Here is a 20,484-nt window from a genome sequence, read left to right on the forward strand (position 1 = left end):
GAAACAAACAGTCTCATCCTTTCCAGGTTCAGATATAATCAGCACAGCCTCCATCTGGGCCATCTGTTAATATCCACAGAAATCCTCGATGCACAGAACCTTTGGCCCAGCCGTCCCACCTGCAGGAATTTATCCTTCGGTCGGACTCACTTGTACAAATTGATCTGTGTACGAGGTTGATCTTTTTTTCCTTTGTGGGACTTAATTCCCTGACTAGGGATTGAAACCACGCCCCGGGCAGTGAAGTTGATCTTAATTTCCCATCAGCAGGGCGTGTCCATAGGGACTGGGGAGGAAGTGCTGCTGGGGCTCCTTTCTCTGCTCCTACCCCACCTTGACAGACAGCCTTCCGCAGTGGCTGCCGGGTGGCACTCTCAGTAGGTCCGCATCACCACCTCCCACACCTGGATTACCTCACCTGTGCCTCCTCAGCTCCACCCTGCTGAGCCCCACCCAGTGGTGAGATTCCAGCCTTCTGTTCCTTGAACACGTTGCCAAGGTCTACACTTACCCCTGTATCTTGGAACATGTTCCCAGGTTCTCCCCATCATTCAGGTCTTTGCCCAAGTGCACCCCAACTGCCAAGAGCCCCAAACTGACCACAGCAGCTAATGTGCAATCCCCACCAACACACTCACCCCTCTTGAAACATCACTCCCAGGTCTCATTCAATAAGATCATGGCATCTGGTCCCATCACTTCATGGCAAATAGATGGGGAAACAATGGAAACAGTGAGAGACATTACTTTTTTGGGCTTCAAAATCACTGCAGATGGTGACCGCAGCCATGAAATGAAAAGACGCTTGCTCCTTGGAAGAAAAGTTATTACCAACCTAGATAGCATATTGAAAAGCAGAGACATTACTTTGCTGACAAAGTCTATCTAGTCAAAGCTATGGTTTTTCCAGTAGTCGTGTATGGATGTGAGAGTTGGGACTATACAGAAAGCTGAGCACGGAAGAATTGATGCTTTTGAACCATGGTGTTGGAGAAGACTCTTGAGAGTCCCTTGGACAGCAAAGAGATCAAATCAGTCAATCCTAAAGGAAATCAGTCCTGAACATTCATTGGAAGGACTGTTGCTGAAGCTGAAACTCCAATACTTTGGCCATCTGATGTGAAGAGCCAACTCATTGGAAAAGACCCTGATGCTGGGAAAGATTGAAGGCAGGAGGAGAAGGGGGCAACAGAGGATGAGATGGTTGGATGGCATCACCAACTCAATGGACATGAGTTTGAGCAAGCTCCAGGAGATGGTGAAGGACAGGGAAGCCCAAAGTGCTGCAGTCCGTGGGGTCGCAAAGAGCTGGACACGACTGAGTGACAGAACATGTTCTTAGAAAAAGCTTTCTGAAGAATTTAGGGTGAAACATGATGTCCTCAAACAATAATCAATCAATTGAGCACTAGATCCTGGATTGAACAAATAGAGCAAAACCAGAGAATCTAGGTGAAGGATATATAGGTTATTCCCTAGGTTGGAATTTTTAAAAATAAATTGGGAGAATTAAAAACAAAAACACACAAGGCTTTCCCTTGTGTGTTTGAGTGGCTAAGTCTCCATGCTCCCCATGTAGGGGGCCGAGGTTAGTTCCCTCGTGGGAACTGAATCCCACATGCTACAATTAAAGATCCCACATGCCACAAAGAAGATTTAAGATCCTGTGTGCCAGGAACAGCGAAATAAATAAATATGTATAAAACCCCACATAAACAGAGAAGTGCTTCCCATATGATCAGCGGATTTTCCTTCTCAAACAGCAGCTGTGACGTTAAGATGCCATTGCCTTACTGTGCAGCCCCAGACTGGGGCTCATGCTCTCAGCCCCGACATTGGCCTGCCTGATACATGTCTCATAGCTCTGGCTTTCTGTTAATTTAAACATAAAGCTCCTTTGCTAGGGGATACTGTGGACATACATATCCTAAGCTTCACTTCTCCACACCACCTTTAGCTTCTGCTTTCAATCTGGCTAATTCTTCCCATCCAGATAAAGAGAACTAACCAGCAAGGACTTCCCTGGTGGCTCAGACGGTAAAGCGTCTGTCTGCAGTGCGGGAGACCTGGGTTCCATCCCTGGGTCGGGAAGAGTCCCTGGAGAAGGAAGTGGCAACCCACTCCAGTACTCTTGCCTAGAAAGTCCCACAGATGGAGGAGCCTGGTGTCCATGGGGTCACAAAGAGTTGGACACGACTGAGCAATTTCACTTCACTTTCACAACCAGCAAGTGGTCTCGTGCCTACTGTGTGCCAAGCAGTGCATCTCATGTTCCATCATTCTCACCCATAACATAAAGTTCGGGAAAGACCATGTGAGGCCACAAGTCCTTGGTCTCTTCAGTTGACACGAGGTGGTGGAGACTAGTCATAAAAATGGGTTCTGCAGCCAGGCAGCCTGGGCTTAAATTCTGATCCTGCCAAGTTACCAGCTGTGTGATCTTGAGCAAGCGACTAAACCTCTTGATGCCTCAGTTTCCTGAGATCATAACTCACAGGGTTGCTTCAAAGAGCATAGAAGTCAGTGTCTAGTAAATTCTTTGCAAAATCCTGGCACATAGCAAGCGCTCAGTTAGTTTTGGCAATAATTACTGTGATCTCGAGTCCTCCCCTGGTATTTCTCTAAAATATCAAGCAGCCCAGTGCACCTATACAAGCATCTAACTTGATGAATATTGACAGCATCAGTATCATGAATCGTTCTGAATGCCTGGCACATGCAAGGCACAGCTTGGCCATTTGCATTACAGACAGTTACGGTTCAGAGCGGAGGTGAGCTGTGGACAGCTATGGAGGGTGATGGCCCTGGCTCACCTTGGGAAAGGGGCCTGGCCTGGCAGCTTTCTCTTGAGGGCGGGCACTGTGCTACATCATTCAGGCTGGTATCCAGCCCTCTATGGCGAGCGAGCTGCCTTTCTTTTGATAAACGATTTACTGACACATACACACAGCACCCTACATTTGTGAGGGACCAAGGTCAAGAGCAGCATTCTTTGTCACACACATCCCCTCCATGTCTGCTCCATCCCCAGACCCCAGTGAGTGGGGTAGGAGTGAGTAAGCAGAATTCCTGTATGAGCTGGTACAAAGCTGTCAACTGATGTCCATCATCATGGACATCATTCTAAACCCAGGGGATACGGGCACCCACATTCTTGCTGGGCTTCAAGTCTAGGACAGGGTGAGAAGGGGCCGAGTGGCAGGGCTGAAGGATGCTGACAGAATTGCTCTGGGGCAGGCACTTCACATAGAGTGCAGGACTTGTTTGGTTAGACCGTAAGAACGGGAGAGGTGTGTCCTGGGGCTGAGGGGTGCGCACGCCACGATGAATGTGCTGAAGTGGCTGAACTGGATCCATCTATGCTGTGTAGACGGGATCGGCAAGAACACAGTGTGCACCTGCAAGTGACCGCCAGGAGGTCAGGTTAGGACAGCTGGTCGTCCAGCACCTCCATCAGACTCCTCCCGAGTGTCAGAGCAGAACAGACTGCTGGCCACACAGGAAGCAGCTGTTCAACAGAGGGCCTGAGACACCTTGATCCCAAGCCAGACTCGGCGCCATCGCCACCTGCCATGTCCAGAGCAGAGAACCCAGAGCCGAGCCTGCAATGCTGGGGCTTTATGTAGGCGGACTCCTCCTCTGAAATGCAGGGCTGTGAGTCAGTCTTGGCCCTCGAGTGACCACTCCATACCTAGAGGACGTTCAGGGTTAGGACAGCTGAGAGGAAGGATGGGGGATGGGGATGGGGGTTGGACTGGGGACCAGTTTTCTTAGGGCTTGGGCAGAGCAGGGGGACAGGAAACTGACACACGGGGAGGCTGATAAGCAGCAAAGATGTGAGGCCTGGAGGGCTGGCACAGGATACTCTGTCTGCGCGCCCCTCCCGGCCCCTGCCCCACCGCTACCCCCTGAACCTACAGCCTGGATCCCAGCCATCCTGGGGCCCCACCTGGCATCTACCCCTCCAGCTCTCAGGCAGCTGGGGCAGGGTGATGATGGTGGCATGGTGGATAGATAGCGGTTTCACCCCAATGGAACAGTGCTCCTCAAAAAGTCCCTGGGGATCACACAGGGTCACATAACCACTGGGGGACCCAGGCCAAGAGACCCCGAGTGGCAGGCAGCACCTACAATTCACCGGGGCCCTAAAGTTCACTGGAGACACTGTCATTCCAATAAATGATTTTAGCCCCAGGCTTAAAGCAGGTGCTTAGTGACATATGAATCATTTATGAAGAATGTTAGGACAGCTCCTCTTCCAACCACCTGACCAGGGTCACACCTGACGAGAGAAAAACCAGGATTCCCAGACCCTCGGAGAAGTTGAGGGACACGGGGGCAGCGCAGGACTCAGCAAAGACAACTCAGTGTTTAGTGTTCTGTGGGCCCGTTTATTTCCTTCCAAGACCATTTGCGTTCCAGCCACATCTTCCCGGAATGAACCCAACCACACAAGGTCAGTACGAGACCGCAGTCTGTTTTTAAAGTGCTACCCAGGAATACAATCACGGTCGGGTTAAATTCATCACCACGCTTGATCATCAAGCCAAACCTCTCCGCATACCTGGAAACCCTTTTGTTTTCTTCTTAAAAAAAAAAAAAAAAAAATTGTAGCTTTGATATAACACTGGGGAGGGGGGAACTATAAGCCTAAATTATAAATGGCACATTACTGGTCGTTTGGAAGCTGGGGGAATGGGGCTGTGCTGTGCTCAGTCATGTTCAACCCCTTGCAACCCCATGGACTGTAGCCTGCCAGGCTCCTCTGTCCATGGGATTTCCCAGGTGAGAACACTGGAGTGGGCTGCCATTTCCTCCTCCAGGGTGAATGCGGCAGTTGGTTGCATTTTGACTGCTTCCTCATCTGGAAGGAAGGAATGCCAAAAAAAAAAAGAAGGAAGCAGAGAGGGGTGACCTGAGTTTGCTTTGTAGGACTAGCAGTGTTGATGTCCCTGGGCCGCCTGCTTTGGTCATCACGCCTTCACAGGCTTGGGGTGGTGGTGGCAGGACCTGGCAACAAGGTCTAGGCTGGTGCTGAGACCTGTTTTTCATCTGATGGAGTTAAATGTTCTGGCTTCCAACAGTCACCAATTTATATTTCAAGTTTCAAGACTGAGGGCCATGAGAACATTACTCAGAAAACATTTGAATTGAGTGGCAGCAGTGTAAATTAACCTTTCCCTTTCTGTTCAAGAAGAAAAGGTATAGCATTCTTCTATACATGTGACCAGTAAGACCAATCAAACATCTGGACAGGCACCCAGCTTGTCACTGGCTGGCAGCGGCAGGCCAGGTAGTTATCTCTAGAAATCCAGGGATGCTTGTGGACTTAAACTTGAGACCTGGTTGAAATAAAGTGCTTGGTCTAAACCTTCTTCCTCACAGCAGGTTTTCAGCCAGAATGATGAGGTGGGTACTTCTGTTGATGCTACATGAAAACAGACACACACCTGAAGGTCCATTTCATTCCTCAGGAAATAACACAGGCTCATCCTTAAACAAATCCAATAGAAGTACTGGCAACTTATTAAAACCGACATGAGCAGCTGGTTCCAGACATACAGATACACATTACCATTAGTGTTCATGAGAAATTGCTTTCAAAGCACCACTCTGCAAGAAATTTCATCAAAACAATATCAAAAGCCCCCAAACCACTCTCACGTGTGGAAAAGGTAAAGGGAATGAAGTGATTTACAATAAGTAGGTTTTGCATTTGGTGTATAATCTTAATTGATGTTTGGTGTCAATGACATTTAACATAAATATCCTACACTATTAAAAAATACACCTGGATAAACAGCTTGGAAATGAAACATTCACAGTATCAATACAGCCCACGTTCTCACGGCACTACCCTGACCCTACCTTTCATTTTTCCTGTCTTATTCCTATGTCAGTGTCCTCTGTCACTTCAGAAAAATGCATTTTCGGGAGACTAATGTATGTGCATCTGGAGGGTAGGCTCCTGGAGTGACTTAAATGTTCAGGGTTCTTGAAGTGCATCTAGCAGACACCAGCAGACATGCATCTCGCCAGCACACACTCCCTCTTGTGTTAATCCATGTGCTTCTCCCTCACAGGTTGGACGGAAAGCCCCTGACACTTCCCCAGGACCCTGAAAAGGAGTCAGGTCTTGAGAAAGTTGAGAAGCAGAGCCCTGGATGAAGGTATGGAGCAGTGAGCAGGATGCTTGTGGGGTTGTTCAGGAATGGGAATGGCTACGACTTCTTTTAGAGTGAGAAAGTTGAAAGTAAGACTCTGACACCTTCACACTCAAGTAAGTCGAGTTCAAATCAAATAAAAAATTGCACTGACAACTTCTGATCAGTGTCTGACATTCTGACACACACAATACCCTCTTAGAATTAATTCTGAAATGTCACAGGTTCTGCCGAGCACATGAGAAAGGACAAGAATCCCTCAAGTGAAACAGAACATTAATGAGACCATTGGTTCCAAAAGACTAGTAGTGATTTCTAGTCTGTGGTGACTAACTTGGTATGAACATACTAGATTTTGGAATGTCAGGTGCTAATTTACAGTGATAACAATTGGAGTATAATCTTTAAAAGCAATGTATGCTAAAAAAGTCATTTTACAGTCAGTTGATAATTATTGGGACACCTAAGGATTTTGAATAGTGCGTTTTAAAACAAAATTCCTGGTTTTTAAGTTTTTTTGATGTGGACCATTTTTAAAGCCTTTATTGAACCCGTTTCAATATTGGTTCTGTTGTTTATACTCTAGATTTTGGCCACGAGGCATGTGGGATCTTAGCTCTCTGGCCAGGGATTGAACCCATACCCCCTATACTGGGAGGTGAAGCCTTAACCACTGGACCACGAGGGAAGTCCCTATAATAAAATTCTTAATGTTATTTTCTAATCTCATCCCAAAATGAAAAAGAGTAGGAAAGGAAAGAAGTCTATAAACTTGATTTTTATAAAGGTTTCTGCTCATCCCTGGCTCTCTTCCATGAAGTATATGTTGAAGGAGTCACAAAGGCACCTCTAGAAAGGGGCTCACCCAATTTCCTATCTGTGACAGAAGCCGAGTTTTCATAATTGCCTTTGAGTCTTACGAAGAAAAATGGATCTTATGCAAAACCTGTCATCAGGATGACAGGTGCTCCTTAATAAGCATTTCTCCTAAAAGTGCCTCATCCAGAGGAGTGAAAACCTGTGACTGGACCCCAGGGGAAGGGCTCATGGATGAGGAACATGGTTTCCCCCTGGGAAAAGGCGAATTGATGAGGAAGGTGGTTTGGAAGATCCATAGGATACTAACATCGTGTGCCAAGCTCACTGTTTTTCCCACTGGAAATTAAAACAAGGGCCTCCCAAGAGTGGCTGAGCAGCGTTCACAGTAGCATTCTGAAGAGCTCATAAAAGAAATCTGATGTGTGTTTGGCTCATTTGTTATTAAACTTCCATTCCTAAGACTCACACCTGAGACATAAAATGATTTCCTCCTTTGCCCTGATAGTACTTTGTTTCAGCTGTTGGCAATATTTGGCAAAACCTTGAACTAAAGAAAAACCACGTATGTATGGTGAACACAGCCTTGTGTTTGTGGCTTATTGCTCCTGACTTCATCTGACGGGCTGGCTGCTCTCCTGTGAGCCCGGACGGCAGACGGCAGGGAAAACATTCCGTGTGTTGACTGCTCTGTTGGTATTATTATAGCTTCTGACGCTATTCAGAAAAATGTAAAACCACCTAAGGATTTACATATCTCCTACTTGCAAATAGGCTCAAAGTAAACTTAGAAAAGTGTTCAGCATAATATGCATAGGATATATTTAGTATTTGCATAATTTTTCAAATTATATGGCTAATATCAAAGGCAAGTGTCTTCCTATATTTGTCAGTGTTTCCATTACTGCAGTGATTGCTCTGTTTGCCCGCGTCCCTCCTCTCAGTCTGCAGGGGCAGCCGCACTTTTTATTCTGAGTAGCCAATCAGGAGAGGTGACCCATCCATTCCATTCACAGTGACAGCACGGAGGAACCGTCCCCTTTGCTATGTGGTCCAGGCACCAACCAAGGTTAGAGCATGGAGGACCGAGCTCGTTTCCCCAGCTGCCCGTCCACAGCCCCTTACAGTGAGTTCCACAGCTCGCACGGGAAGTATCCTCCCATCTAACTTCAGTCCTCAGCTGTGAGCACAGACAAACGGTGGAGTCTTCGGGTCCCCTGGCTTCTGGTGGCAAATTGGGCTTTGCAGATTCTCTTCAGGGAAGCCTCCTGGATGGAGACTGTTTTTTTTTTTTTTTCCCTTTAAAAGACAAAATGGTTGGAAAAACCCCAGCTAGACGGTGGACAGGGCAGCCGTCCAGCAGCTCGCTGGCCCTCTGGCTGTATCCCGGCAGGTGGCGATGGTGGGTCCGCACCTGCAGCTTCCCTGGGGAGGGGGCACCGGCCTACGGGCAGGGGTCCGAGGGGGCGCCATTCAGGGTGCTCTGGCCCCGGTGCCTGGAGAGCAGCTTCTTGTTCAGGATCCGAGAGAGCGTCACCCCCTTCCTCCGTGACCCATCAGGCTGCTGCAGGAACACGAGGTCATTGTGTGACTGGCTCAGGCCGGGGTCTTTCTGCTGGTGCCGCCGGCGGAAGAAGAGCTTGGCACCCTTCCTTAAAATTCCTCCTGAAAGAGCAAGGCATAGGGTCAGAGGGCTGCAGCGAGAGGCTGGGACGTGTCCGGGAGGGAAGGAGAGAAGGCAGCTCCAGTGACTAACACAGGCAGCCTGTGACTGCAAGCGCAGAAAGGCAGCTGGGTCAGGCCTGTGCGCAACACAAGAGCTCCCAAGGCGTAGTGAGCAGAGCAGCTTAAAAAAGGAGAGTAGGGGCAGTGGGCTGGACTGTCCCTTGGAATCCATTCCCAGGGAAGGCACTCAGATCCCTGACTTTTAGGGGTCCCCTAGCCCTACCCACTCCTTGTCATGAGGAACAGTATAAGTAGCAGAGCAGGGCTCTAATGACCCAGAAAGGATGCTCCGATATCAAAACCAAATTAAGGACTCTGACAGAAACGATTTTCACCTTCTTAGGAAAGTTGTTGTTTAGTTCGAGTCGTGTCCGACTCTTTGTGACCCTGTCAACTGTAGACCGACAGGCTCCTCTGTCCATGGGATTTCCCAGGCAAGAATACTGGAGTGGGTTGCCATTTCCTTCTCCAGGGGAGCTTCCCGACCCAGGAATCAAACCCACAACTCCTGCACTGGCAGGTAGATTCTTTACCACTGAGCCACCTGGGAAGCCCCTTAGGAAAGTTAAATGACACTTATTCTTTTGGGGAGGAAGAGCTTTTATAACTCCAGATCCAGCATGTGTCTATTAAGCTAAGTCACATGACATGTCTGTTACTTGATCACTTTTGATCTACAAAACCTCAATTTTGCTTGTTCGGATCTATGCAAATTCGATGTAAAATGATGGAACATGAACTAGAAAAATATAGCAGCAGCAGTGATTTCAACAGCGATGGTTCCTTAAAGGTTAAAGGCCAGTTACCATAGCAACGGGACAGAGCCCACTAACCTGCTTTCACTTCCACAAACTAGTTTAACATCCTGTGAATAAGGCCCCACCAGGGTCCTTTCCAGTCAGGCTGTGAAACCCATGACCATTTTGCATGCAGGAGTTAAGGACTTTGAAAGAAGAATGGCTTGACCTTCCCAATAAGGAGCTTTATAGCTAACCTGGCAATTCATTCTTTTCATGACAGATCCAGCAAGTACTTCAAAAGCTGTGACATATGCAAAACCATCCGGCTTAATCCAAACAGGAGGCCTGAGGGCAACGCTTTGCTCTTCTAGCTGAGACAGATAATTGTGGAATCTGACCGAGCCCTGTCCACAGACCTTTGCAGGATCAGCACTGACTGTGGCGAAGGCAGCAATCCCGTGAATTTCAGAGGCCACACCCTAGACCTGAACTTAAGGATGCCCGTCCTACTTGCTCTGCCCAGAATGGATGGGTCTCCTCTCCTGATTGGCTGCTCAAATAAAACCCCTGAGGACTGAGAGGTGGGACAGAGAAACAGAGAAACCACCACAGGAACAAAAACACTATGACAAGTGTAGGAAGACATCTGCCTTTGATATTAGCCATATACCTTGAAAACTTAGAAGCTTCTGTGCGGAAGCTCAAGAGAAACGGGCTGAGTTTCATTGGGTCAAAGCTGCCCCCAAAGAATTGTTTTGGTTCTCTCTTTGGATACAATCACCTTTCAAGAAGGCTGAATAGGATATACATATATACATCAGTCAGTTCAGTTCAGTCGCTCACTCGTATCTCTTTGCGACCCCATGGATTGTAGCACGCCAGGCCTCCCTGTCCATCACCAACTCCTGGAGTTCACTCAAACTCATGTCCATTGAGTTGGTGATGCCATCCAACCATCTCATCTTGTGTGTGTGTGTGTATATATATATATATATTTACAATTATATATATTTATAGTTATATATATGTATATGTCGGAGAAGGCACTGGCAACCCACTCCAGTACTCTTCTTGCCTGGAGAATCCCATGGCTGGAAAGGCCTGGTAGGCTGCAGTACATGGGGTCGCTACGAGTTGGACACGACTGAGCGACTTCATTTTCACTTTTCACTTTCATGCATTGGAGAAGGAAATGGCAACCCACTCTAGTGTTCTTGCCTGGAGAATCCCAGGGACGGGGGAGCCTGGCGGGCTACAGTCCATGGGTCACAAGAGTCAGACACGACTTAGTGACTAAACCACCACCACCACCAGAGTTGGGAGGTGGTGTGCAGGGGCTTGAGGAAGGCTGGAAGAGGGACAAAGCAGAAAGGTGAATGTAAGTCTCCGTGGCTTTACTTCAAGTCAACGGGCCTGACTGGCTGCTCCCTGGACCTCAGAGGTCCATTCCTGGATCCATTCTAATCCCGGGAAGATGCAGCGTATCTCAAAAAAAACAGCAGGCAGGGTGCATGATGGCAGGGGTCACCACAACCCATGGGGCCTGACTCTGGAGTCTGGCCAGTGGGGTGGATACAGTGATGCCTGATGGTTAATGACCTAGGGACTCAAATGTCCCGGAGGCTCCCAACCTGGCCAGGTTCCCTTAGGTTCGGGTAGGTGGGGGATGGGAGGTGCTTAGGAGGTGTTTCTGGTCTACAGGTAGCTGCTCTGGGTTAAGCTCACAGTCACTCAGTCATGTCTGACTCTTTGCGACCCCATGGACCGCAGCACACAGGCTTCAGCCCCTCAAATAGCATGTAAATGTGGGGCTGTCACATCAGAACAGAGGAGAGGGAGGGAGGTCCGAGGGACCCATCTGGTTAATCTAGACTCTAATCCCACTTCCCATTCCCATCTCCCTGGGGTGGGGGACAGGGAATGGAAGTGTGGGGAGGGGAGCAGACCGGTCTGTTCCCCAGGCCAGCTGCAGACCTAGGGATGTGGAAGCCAGCAGTAAGAGAACCTCCCCTTGAACACTCCATCCACAAAGCCCATTTCACACGTGTCCCTGTGCTGAAATCCCATCCGGGGTTTGGAGCCAAGATCTAAGGTGTGAGTGGGGGCGGTGTCACAGTTTGAATCTTGTCCATCCAGAATTCTTATGTTGGGGTCCTAACCCCAGGTCCTCAGAATGTGACCTTACTTAGAGATATGGTCATGACATTGGCGATTCAGTTATAGCAAGGTCATTAGGACAGGTGCTAATCAAGTATGACTGGGGTCCTTATAAAAAGGGGAAGTTTGAACAGAGGCGCACTGGGAAACGCCATGTGAAGATGAAGGCAGAGCTCAAGGTGATGCACCTACAAGCCAAGAGGCAACGTGCTATGTTGTTAGCAATCCCCCCCCAAACCCCAAAGCTGGGGGAGCGGCTGGGACAGACCCTCCCTCCCAGCCTCAGGAGCAGCCAGCCCTGCCCACATCTTGATCTTGGACTTCCAGCCTCTGGAACTCAGAGACGAAATCTCTGTTGTTTAAAGTACCTCACCTATGGAGCTCTGTTTCAGCCACCCCCAGGGTCTAACACAGACGAGACAGGGAAGGGGAAGATCTGACTTAGGATGAGGATCCTGGAACGGCAGCCGTGTCCTCCTGTATCCCTGAACCCTGGATACCGTGTGGAAGATTGCGCTGCCCTCCCTGCCAGGCACACGCGTGGTTTCTGTCCTTCGTCCTCCACCCTCTGGAGCAGGGGTGCTGTGTTGTTAACTGCCTGCTCAGCATCAGTCCAGAACCAGATGCTGCCACATGTGCTCTGGTTCAGATTGACCCCTAACTTGCCACGACTTGCCACACTCTGGGGACGTCGGATTTTTGGACAGAGGATGGTCACGTGAGGGGCGAGACTGAGGTTTGCACCTCTACAAGCTGCAGCCCAGGTTACGTTTCCCAGCCTTCTCCAAGGGTGCTCTCATCTCTTGCTTACAAATAAGGAAGTAGAGACTCAGAGAGGGACATGCTCTGTCCTTCAAAGCTTGGCTCCTCTGTGCTGCTGAGGATGCATCTGAACTGGAGGTAGCTGGCGGGCATCTGGAGGGCCGGTCTGCCAAGTTGCTGCTGGGGAGTTCTCCGGAGGGTGGGACTGAGCAGTTCTCAGAGGGAGCTCAGAGCAGAGCCCTGCTGTTTGGCAGGGACTGGGATAGGCTTCCGGGCATGATGAAAGGCATGCCGGTGGCCTGGGGAGGACAGAATATTCCAGCGCTGTGAGCCCTTCTCCAGGCTCTGCAGTTTAACTCATCACACATGAAGAAGGACCAGTACAAGCCGAGGTTATTCCATTTTCATCACTAAATAAAAATGTGATCGTCTGTTTAGACTTGGTCACTCAAGCACAGTGACCTTCGGGGTAAATGACTGGGGATGGACACAGCACAGCTGCGCTTGGTGGACACCGATACAGCCGCAGCACGGCAGGTCGTAGTTCAGACGGGCAAGTGCACTCTTCTTTGCAGGGAGGCAGGGCCATTCAGAGCCACATGACCAGGACGCCGCACCCAGTGTTCTGTGCCAGCTTGCCCAGCGTGCCCAGCGACTCCATCCGGCACTGAGCTGAGTGTTGCTGGGAAGGCCCTGTCCGTGTGGTCCAGGTCTCCCACCTGTGCCTGAGCCCTAGGAGATACCCCAGGTGACGTGCATGGCCTTCATCCAATCAACTGAGAACAAAAAGGAAGGATCCCCGGGCAGAGATTCTGCCTCAAGACTGTGGCATCAGCTCCTGTCTGCCCTGTAGGTTTCAGACTCACCCACACAACCCAGATCCTTGAAATCTAGAACCAATCAATTCTGTTTCCCTGGAGAACCCTGATGACACAAGAACTCTAGTTTCGAAGGTCACACTTTCCCCGGGCCCCAGAATCTGTCACTCCTTGCTGACAGGGGAACTCACAACCATGGGGCAATGGAGAGAGGCTGTTCAGATTTAACAAGCCCACTTCATTCACCTGCCGGGCAAGAAGCAAGGCTCAGACCTCACTCCCGATCTTAAAGATGCCTGAAGGTCAAATGTGAAAATGGGTTACGTGAAACTTAAGGCAAATAACCAAAATCTTACACGGTACCAGGAAGAGAAAAAAAAAATCTTTCTCTGGTTCCAGCAAGGTTGCTGCTGCTAAGTTGCTTCAGTTGTGTCCGACTCTGTGCGACCCCACAGACGGCAGCCCACCAGGCTCCCCCGTCCCTGGGATTCTCCAGGCAAGAACACTGGAGTGGGTTGCCATTTCCTTCTCCAATGCATGAAAGTGAAAAGTGCAAGTGAGGTCGCTCAGTCGTGTCTGACTCTTAGCGACCCCATGGACTGCAGCCCACCAGGCTCCTCCATCCATGGGATTTTCCAGGCAGGAGTACTGGAGTGGGGTGCCATTGCCTTCTCCGCCAGCAAGGTTAATAAAATATATATATGTGTGTGTATATATATATATAAGGCTCAAGGATAAACACATTGTTTAGTTGCTCCGTTGTGTCCAACTCTTTTGCGACCCTATGGACTGTAGCCTGCCAGGCTCCTCTGTGCATGGGATTTCCCATGCAAGAATACTGGAGTGGGTTGCCATTCCCTTCTCCAAGGGATCTTCCCAACCCAGGGATTGAACCTGTGTCTCCTACATTGGCAGGTGTATTGACAGGTGTATTCTTTACCACTGCACCGCCCCCGAGAAACCCCATAAACTCATATACGAAGGAATTAAAAATAATTATTCTATTTGACGTTGCAAATACTCCCCACTTTATTCCTGCTTGTTTCCACAGTTTAACAGACATAAATTGCTCAAGGAAAAATGTGTCCCAACATCTTACTGACAGGAGAACGGTGACCAAAAGCAAACTTGTAAGTTGCAGTTTGCTACCCAAAGGACAGCTTTAGACTTCAAGGGGAACCATGGACAGCCCATTTATAGAAATGACTACCTTTTAGAACCAAGGACAGTTATGGAGGCCGGTCCGTCTGTATTTCTTGGTGAGGTGGTGGTGCACGTGGGCTACCACCGTCCTGTCTTTCCCTGAGATGCCGGTCTCCTACCACCTGACCAGGGCACTTTGCAGGAGGGATGTGGGAAAAGTAGCATCCTGGCAAGGTCCAACTGGGAAGGGACGGGAGGGATGGGGACGTGGGGAGCTTATCTAGCTTCCAGCTCAGTTAGGGTATCTGCTTTCCTCATAGCAAGACTATTCTTAATTTAAAAAAATATATAAAACAAAAATAACTTACTGTGTAGGCAATTAACTCTGGTTGGCATAGCGATCCTCTTAAGTTAAAGGGGATGAGCAGGAGATGGAGAAAAGGAAGAAGTGAAAAGAAAAGTTTGCAACAGCAAAATCAGAATGCGAGACGGTAAGAGTTTGAAGCATTTACATCACACAACGTAGGATGCTACTGTGCAGGATGTTGGTTTGTTTCTCTTTGTCTTACTTTTGAGTGTTTCTCAAAGTCTCCACCGATGCTTTTGTTCTGACTTGTGGTAAAACAGACATAAATGTACCATCTTAGCCACTTCTACGTTTGGTTTGTCTTAAGTGCATTCGCAGTGTGGTATAAGCATACCAGGGCTTTGTTAAGCTAAAAATAAAACTAGTTTGAGAAATGCATTTCCTGTCTTGGCTGCATCATCACAGTAAGTAGATTTCCAATCAGCAGAATTCCAGGGGAATTCTGACAGGCAGGCAGGTCTCAGAAAGCTAACTTCCTCCTGTGACAGGAGACACAGGTGGTTCTTAATCTGAAAACTGTTTTTAGTTTACAAAGGAGAGCTGCCTCCTTATCACCAGTTTTGGTGGGAAACAGCAACTATCTGCACAAGGCAGAACCATCTAAGGTTCTGACAACAAATCTCTCAGATAACACTGAGAGATTAACACTGAGAATATAAAGCCCTTTTTTTAAGTGCTACCAAATGCGTCCCTTTAAAAAATCCTGCGTCTGTGAAGCCCTAGGAGTGAGGTGCGTCCTGGGAGCCCAGCGCCATCCTCCGGGGCTCAGGGTGGAGGACCAGCACATCTGTGGGCACCAGGTCCCCAAGAGTGAGGGTGTCACCCATCCCACCGGCCACGGGAGAGAAGCAGGGTGGCCAGGACACAGCAAGGACACACACCGCAGGGAAAGAGCTCCCTGGGAGGACCGGCAGAGGGAGCGAGGGAGGAGGGAACAGCGGTCTCCGAATGCACCTGGGTTGGCGAGGCTCAGCCTTTCAGAATGGGCTGAGGGCGGGAGGCAGGGCCAGCTTCTGTGAGAAGAGGAGACGGACGGCTGCTGGTCTGTTGGGCACAGAAGGGGCACATCCACCTGTTCCCCGTGTGTCCACCCTGCCCAGTGCCCACCTGCCTGCCTTAGGCCCAGGTGAGCCCCCTTGGGCAGCTCTGGCCCCAAGACACCGGGGGCGGAGGTCGGGGGCTGGTGCATGCCAGGCTGTGGACCAACAGCCAGGCCACCTTTTCCACAACAGAAGCCAGGAAGCCACCACAGAGCCAGTGCTCAGGTCACCACTCCCCACGCCACTCCTGGTCACCTGATGGGGCCCTGGGGATAAGGTCTCAACACTGGGCAGGGGGCAGATGGAGTCTCTTCATCTCAGGGTCTGGAACCACACCTAGGAATCCTCTCCTCTCTCTCTCCTCCTCTTCTAACTTCTGCCTCCTCCCCGATCTGTCCCCGATCTGCGGGGGTGGGTCAAGGGGGACAGACAGGAATCGAATGCGGAGGGCTCTCCAGCTCCATCCCAAGGATACCAGGGCTGTCCTGTGCCCTGAGGTGTGATGACAGGCAACCCTGGCCTCGACCTGGCTGAAGCCAGCAGCACCCCCTACTCCCAGCTATGACAATTGAAATTCTCCAGCCACGTCCGGCATCCCCTGGGGAGGGGACATGATTGCCCCAAGCAGGAACCACTGCACTGGTCCGCGGCACCAAGAACAAAGGAGCAGAAGGCAGAGCCGCTGACCACGGTTCCCGACTAGTGAGATTCCTAATGTCTACCCTCGCCGAGGAACCAGGACAGAGCTGTACCCAGGACTCCTGGATTGGCCCCAGCCCCTGCCTCGGCTCTCCTATCCCATGCTCTGCACTGGGACCTCCTATAACCGCTCGGCCGGTGGGGTTCTCGGGGAGGCGGGCACCCGCAGTAGGTATATCCCCGAACATGGAGGAGGGAGCTGAGACTCAGTGAGTCTTGAAGCCTCACATCTAGAGCTGGCCAAACCTCTGGGCTAAATTCTCTTGGCAAGTATCTTCAGGTCACCATCGTGCCAAAGCACTGTCTGGGTTAAACTGCACACTGAAGAAATGTACAGATTTAAAGCCCTGTTTTAGTGCTAATGCAAAACAGTCGCTTATTCTAATTCAATGATTACCTCACCTCCACACATGTGTTAAGTTAATTGGCTAATTTTCTAGCGAGCTCTCTCTCTGTGCGTCCTGTTAGGGCTGAGTGGGGAGGTCTGGTTTGGTTTCAGTTGGAGGGAAGAGTCTGAGAGGCATGCAAGTGCAGGGGAGCCCATCTGTGCAGCTGAGGGAACCCCAGTCTCTGCCCAGCTGGTCTCCTTGGCTCCATTGTGGTATGTGGCTCCTGGTGGCCCCTCTCCATGCTCTGGATGGTTCTACTCCCAGGAGGAGGGTGCACAGACAGAGAACAGGGTGCCTCTAGCCATGAACACCAAGTGGCCCCGAGAACACAGAGAAATGACCCGGCCACTCACACGCAGAAGGGTTCTGAACGTGTCCCCAGCCCTGCCCATGGGCTCGAAATGGGCTCAAACATTGAGTGCAGGTGTTTTTGTAGGTGTGGGGGTGCAAGGGTAGGGTGCCCTTGTAGAGGAGAAGGGAAAGAGAGCAGAGGCTGAGAACTGAATTTCAGTCTGGAAACTAGCAGGAGACCAAAGCCACAGACTGGCAGAGGGGAGCGATGGGGAGCAGGGCCGGGTGGGGAGGGGCTGGTACCTTTATGCTTCTTGGCAGCGGCTGGCTCCAACTCCGACACACTCAGGGAGCTCTCAGACAACTCGTCCCCCTCGGGGTCCTGCAGGGCCTGGCCACCCCACGCCCCAGCGGGTGGCTCTTTCTCCAAGTCCCAGGAGTCCAGCTCTATCTCCTGGGGCTCCAGGGCTGGTAAGGTCCCCACTGGGGCCTCCTCCGGTGGGGCAGAGGTCACAGCCGCCTCCGGCTGGTCCTGGGGGGCATCCTCTTGGTGGGCACCATCCATGGAGGCTGCGTAGTCCAGCATCAGGGCCGCATCACTGTCCTGAGATAGCGAGGTCTGTCCAGGGGCGAGAGACAAAGTCAGGGTGAGGAAGGTGCCAGGATACTCGGGAGGAGCAGTGAGCTGGAGAAGCCTTGGCAGCCCCACACACACAGCCGTGGGGGTGGTTTTGGCGTCCGAAGGTGCCCGGCCCTCCAAGGAGACAGCTAAGGAAGCTGAGAATCAGTGGACGCAGGTCTCCCAAGGCAGAAGGTCGGCCTGAGGTGCCAGGCTGGGGGAATCTGGGAAAAAGCACCCTCTCTGGGTGTGGAGGTGGCACATAGTCTGCTTAGTGACCACTGACAACTGCCTTTTCTGACCCAAGTCAGAAATGCCCACTGATTCAATCTGGGACAATTTGACCTTCAGTAAAAATGAGGCTTTCTTGGCGGCTCAGCAGTAAAGAATTCCCCTGCCAGTGCTGGAGATGTGAGTTCAATCCCTGAGTTGCAAACATCATCTAGAGGAAGAAACCGCAATCCACTCCAGTATTCTTGCCTGGAGAATCCCATGGACAGAGGAGCCTGGTGGGCTACAGTCCAGGGTTCGCAAAGAGTTGGACATGACTTAGCGACTAAACAACCACAACAAAAATGGTAAGTCAGCTGGACTAAATGATCTAGAATAAAACCTTAGAGAAAGAGGAGATGGAGACAGTCACAAGTCTTGTCCTTATTTGTTCTTTTTTTTTTTTTAAGCCTCTGGTGCCTCAGACAGTAAAGAATCTGCCTGCAAATGCAGGAGACCTGCGTTCTCTCCGTGGGTCGGGAAGATCCCCTAGAGAAGGGAATGGCTACCCATTCCAGTGTTCTTGCCTGGAGAATCCATGCATAGAGGACCCTGGTGGGCTACAGTCCATGGGGTCACAGAGGGTCAGACACGACTGAGTGACTAACAGTTCTACTCTCATTCTTATTTTTGGTTTTTAGTTTGGTATAGTTTTGTTTTTGGTCACACTGCTTGGCATGTGGGATCTTAGTTCCCTGACCAGGGGATGGAACCCCCTGCCCCCTGCAGTGGAAACTTGAAGTCCTAACCACTGGGCCACCAGGGAAGTACATTCACTCATTTATTAATCCTAAAGAAAACCCAACTACTGAACTGAGCCGGGTGCTTCCAGAGATGCTATCGCCCCCTCCTGGCTGCTTCTGGAAGTGCATGCAGGAAACCCAGAGGCATCACCTGGCTCTTGGAAGATGGTTTCCAAGGCCACCCACACCCTGGGTACAATTGCAACATTGGTGACTCGCCCCTAGCACTTCCCACGATCTATTATGGCCCCTTTCCCAAGAGCCAGGGGCTCAGGTCTCAGCATGCCCTCCTATCCACCCTCTTATGCCCTCAAGAAATCAAGCTACCCGCCGTGTCCAAAAATTCATCTTTCTCCTTGTCCCCTCCCAACTACTAAATTTCCCACCTGCCCCTCCATCACTCACATTTTCTTTGCTCATTCTGAAAGGTTAAAAAGAGTTAGGGACTGTCACCTAGGCCCTTTCCCTGAAGGGCTAGCCTCTCCAGTAGCCTGGCCTGCCCATTGTCCACACGGGATGCCTCGAGCCTGCCATCTGCCCTGGACTAAGGTCACAGAGCAGCACAAGGAAGGCACAGGGACAGGGATGTGTTTTAAAACAAGTTTCATTTCTCTGACTGCAGGAGGCATAAAGTTTCACTGCAAAAGGAAGGGTTTGGAAATGAGTCATGTGTAAAGTGAAAGTTCCCCAAGACGGCTTGGTGATGGGGGTGGAGGTCCTGTCCTGAAGGGGAGCTGACCTCATCTCGGTCTTTCTCTTTCAGTAATTTTTCTTCAAATGATTCACCAACCTCTCAACACCCAAAGCATCCCAGGTCAGAAACCATCAAGTTCCTTCCTCAACAGGATAAGCTGCGTAAACAAAAATGCCACAAGTAATCCCTTGTTGCTGTTGCTGCTGCTGCTAAGTCACTTCAGTCGTGTCCGACTCTGTACAACCCCATAGAGGGCAGCCCACCAGGCTCCTCCGTCCATGGGATTTTCAGGGCAAGAGTACTGGAGTGGGGTGCCAAGGGATTCTCTGAATCCCTTGTTGGGGGAACACAATCTGACATTCCCCAGGTGGCGCTAGTGGTAAAGAACCTGCCTGCAATGCAGGAGACCTGAGAGATGCAGGTTTGATCCCTGGGTCAGGAAGATTGCCTGGAGGAGGACATGCAACCCACTCCAGTATTCTTCCCTGGAGAATCCCAAGGAGAGAGGAGCCTGGTGGGCTACAGTTCATGGGGTTGCAAGGAGTTGGACACGACTGAAGCCACCTAGCAAGCACGCAGGCAACCTGACATTCCAGGGGTGGAACTTTTCGGAGTTAAGTTGAGAGCCAGGGCAGGGCAAGGCGGGCGTGGGAGGAGGAGAGGCTCACCTTGGAGACCCCGGATATGATGATTGTGCTCTTCTTCCTCGGGGACTTGAGCTTCAGCTTCGAGGACTCGCTGAGCTGTCGGATGGCGACTTCAGCCACCGGGTCGGCCCCGTTCAGCACCAGCAGCTCTGCCGGGGGAAGAGCAGGGTCGGACACATTAGCAAAACCTGGAACTTCGACAGGAACTTCAAAGACTGGGCAACAGATCTGGTCGTTAAGGAGGGGTTGGCAAACATTTTCTGTAAAGGGCCAGAGAGTGACTAGCTTGGGCTTTGTGGGCAGCTGGCCTGTCACAAGTACTCCACGCTGTCTCAGAAGTGGGTAAGCAGAGACCAGATGTAAGAGTGCACACCGGGGACTTCTCCCCCGGATGTGGTCC

General features: G+C 50.5%; 1 protein-coding gene across 1 annotated transcript in view; it reads right to left on the reverse strand.

The window, feature by feature from the left end:
* Positions 1-7,778: 7,778 nt before the first annotated feature.
* Positions 7,779-20,484, reverse strand: part of C2CD2 (C2 calcium dependent domain containing 2) — a 62,061-nt gene continuing 49,355 nt past the window's right edge. The window contains exons 12-14 of the mRNA XM_005893023.3: positions 20,106-20,233; positions 17,415-17,730; positions 7,779-8,645 (exon numbers count right to left, since the gene is read on the reverse strand). Coding sequence (XP_005893085.1) covers positions 8,425-8,645; positions 17,415-17,730; positions 20,106-20,233 — 665 coding nt within the window. The 3' untranslated portion in view covers positions 7,779-8,424. The remainder of the gene's footprint in view (positions 8,646-17,414; positions 17,731-20,105; positions 20,234-20,484) is intronic.

Source organism: Bos mutus, chromosome 1 (genome assembly GCF_027580195.1).
Source record: "Bos mutus isolate GX-2022 chromosome 1, NWIPB_WYAK_1.1, whole genome shotgun sequence".
NCBI classification, from domain to species: Eukaryota; Metazoa; Chordata; class Mammalia; order Artiodactyla; family Bovidae; genus Bos; species Bos mutus.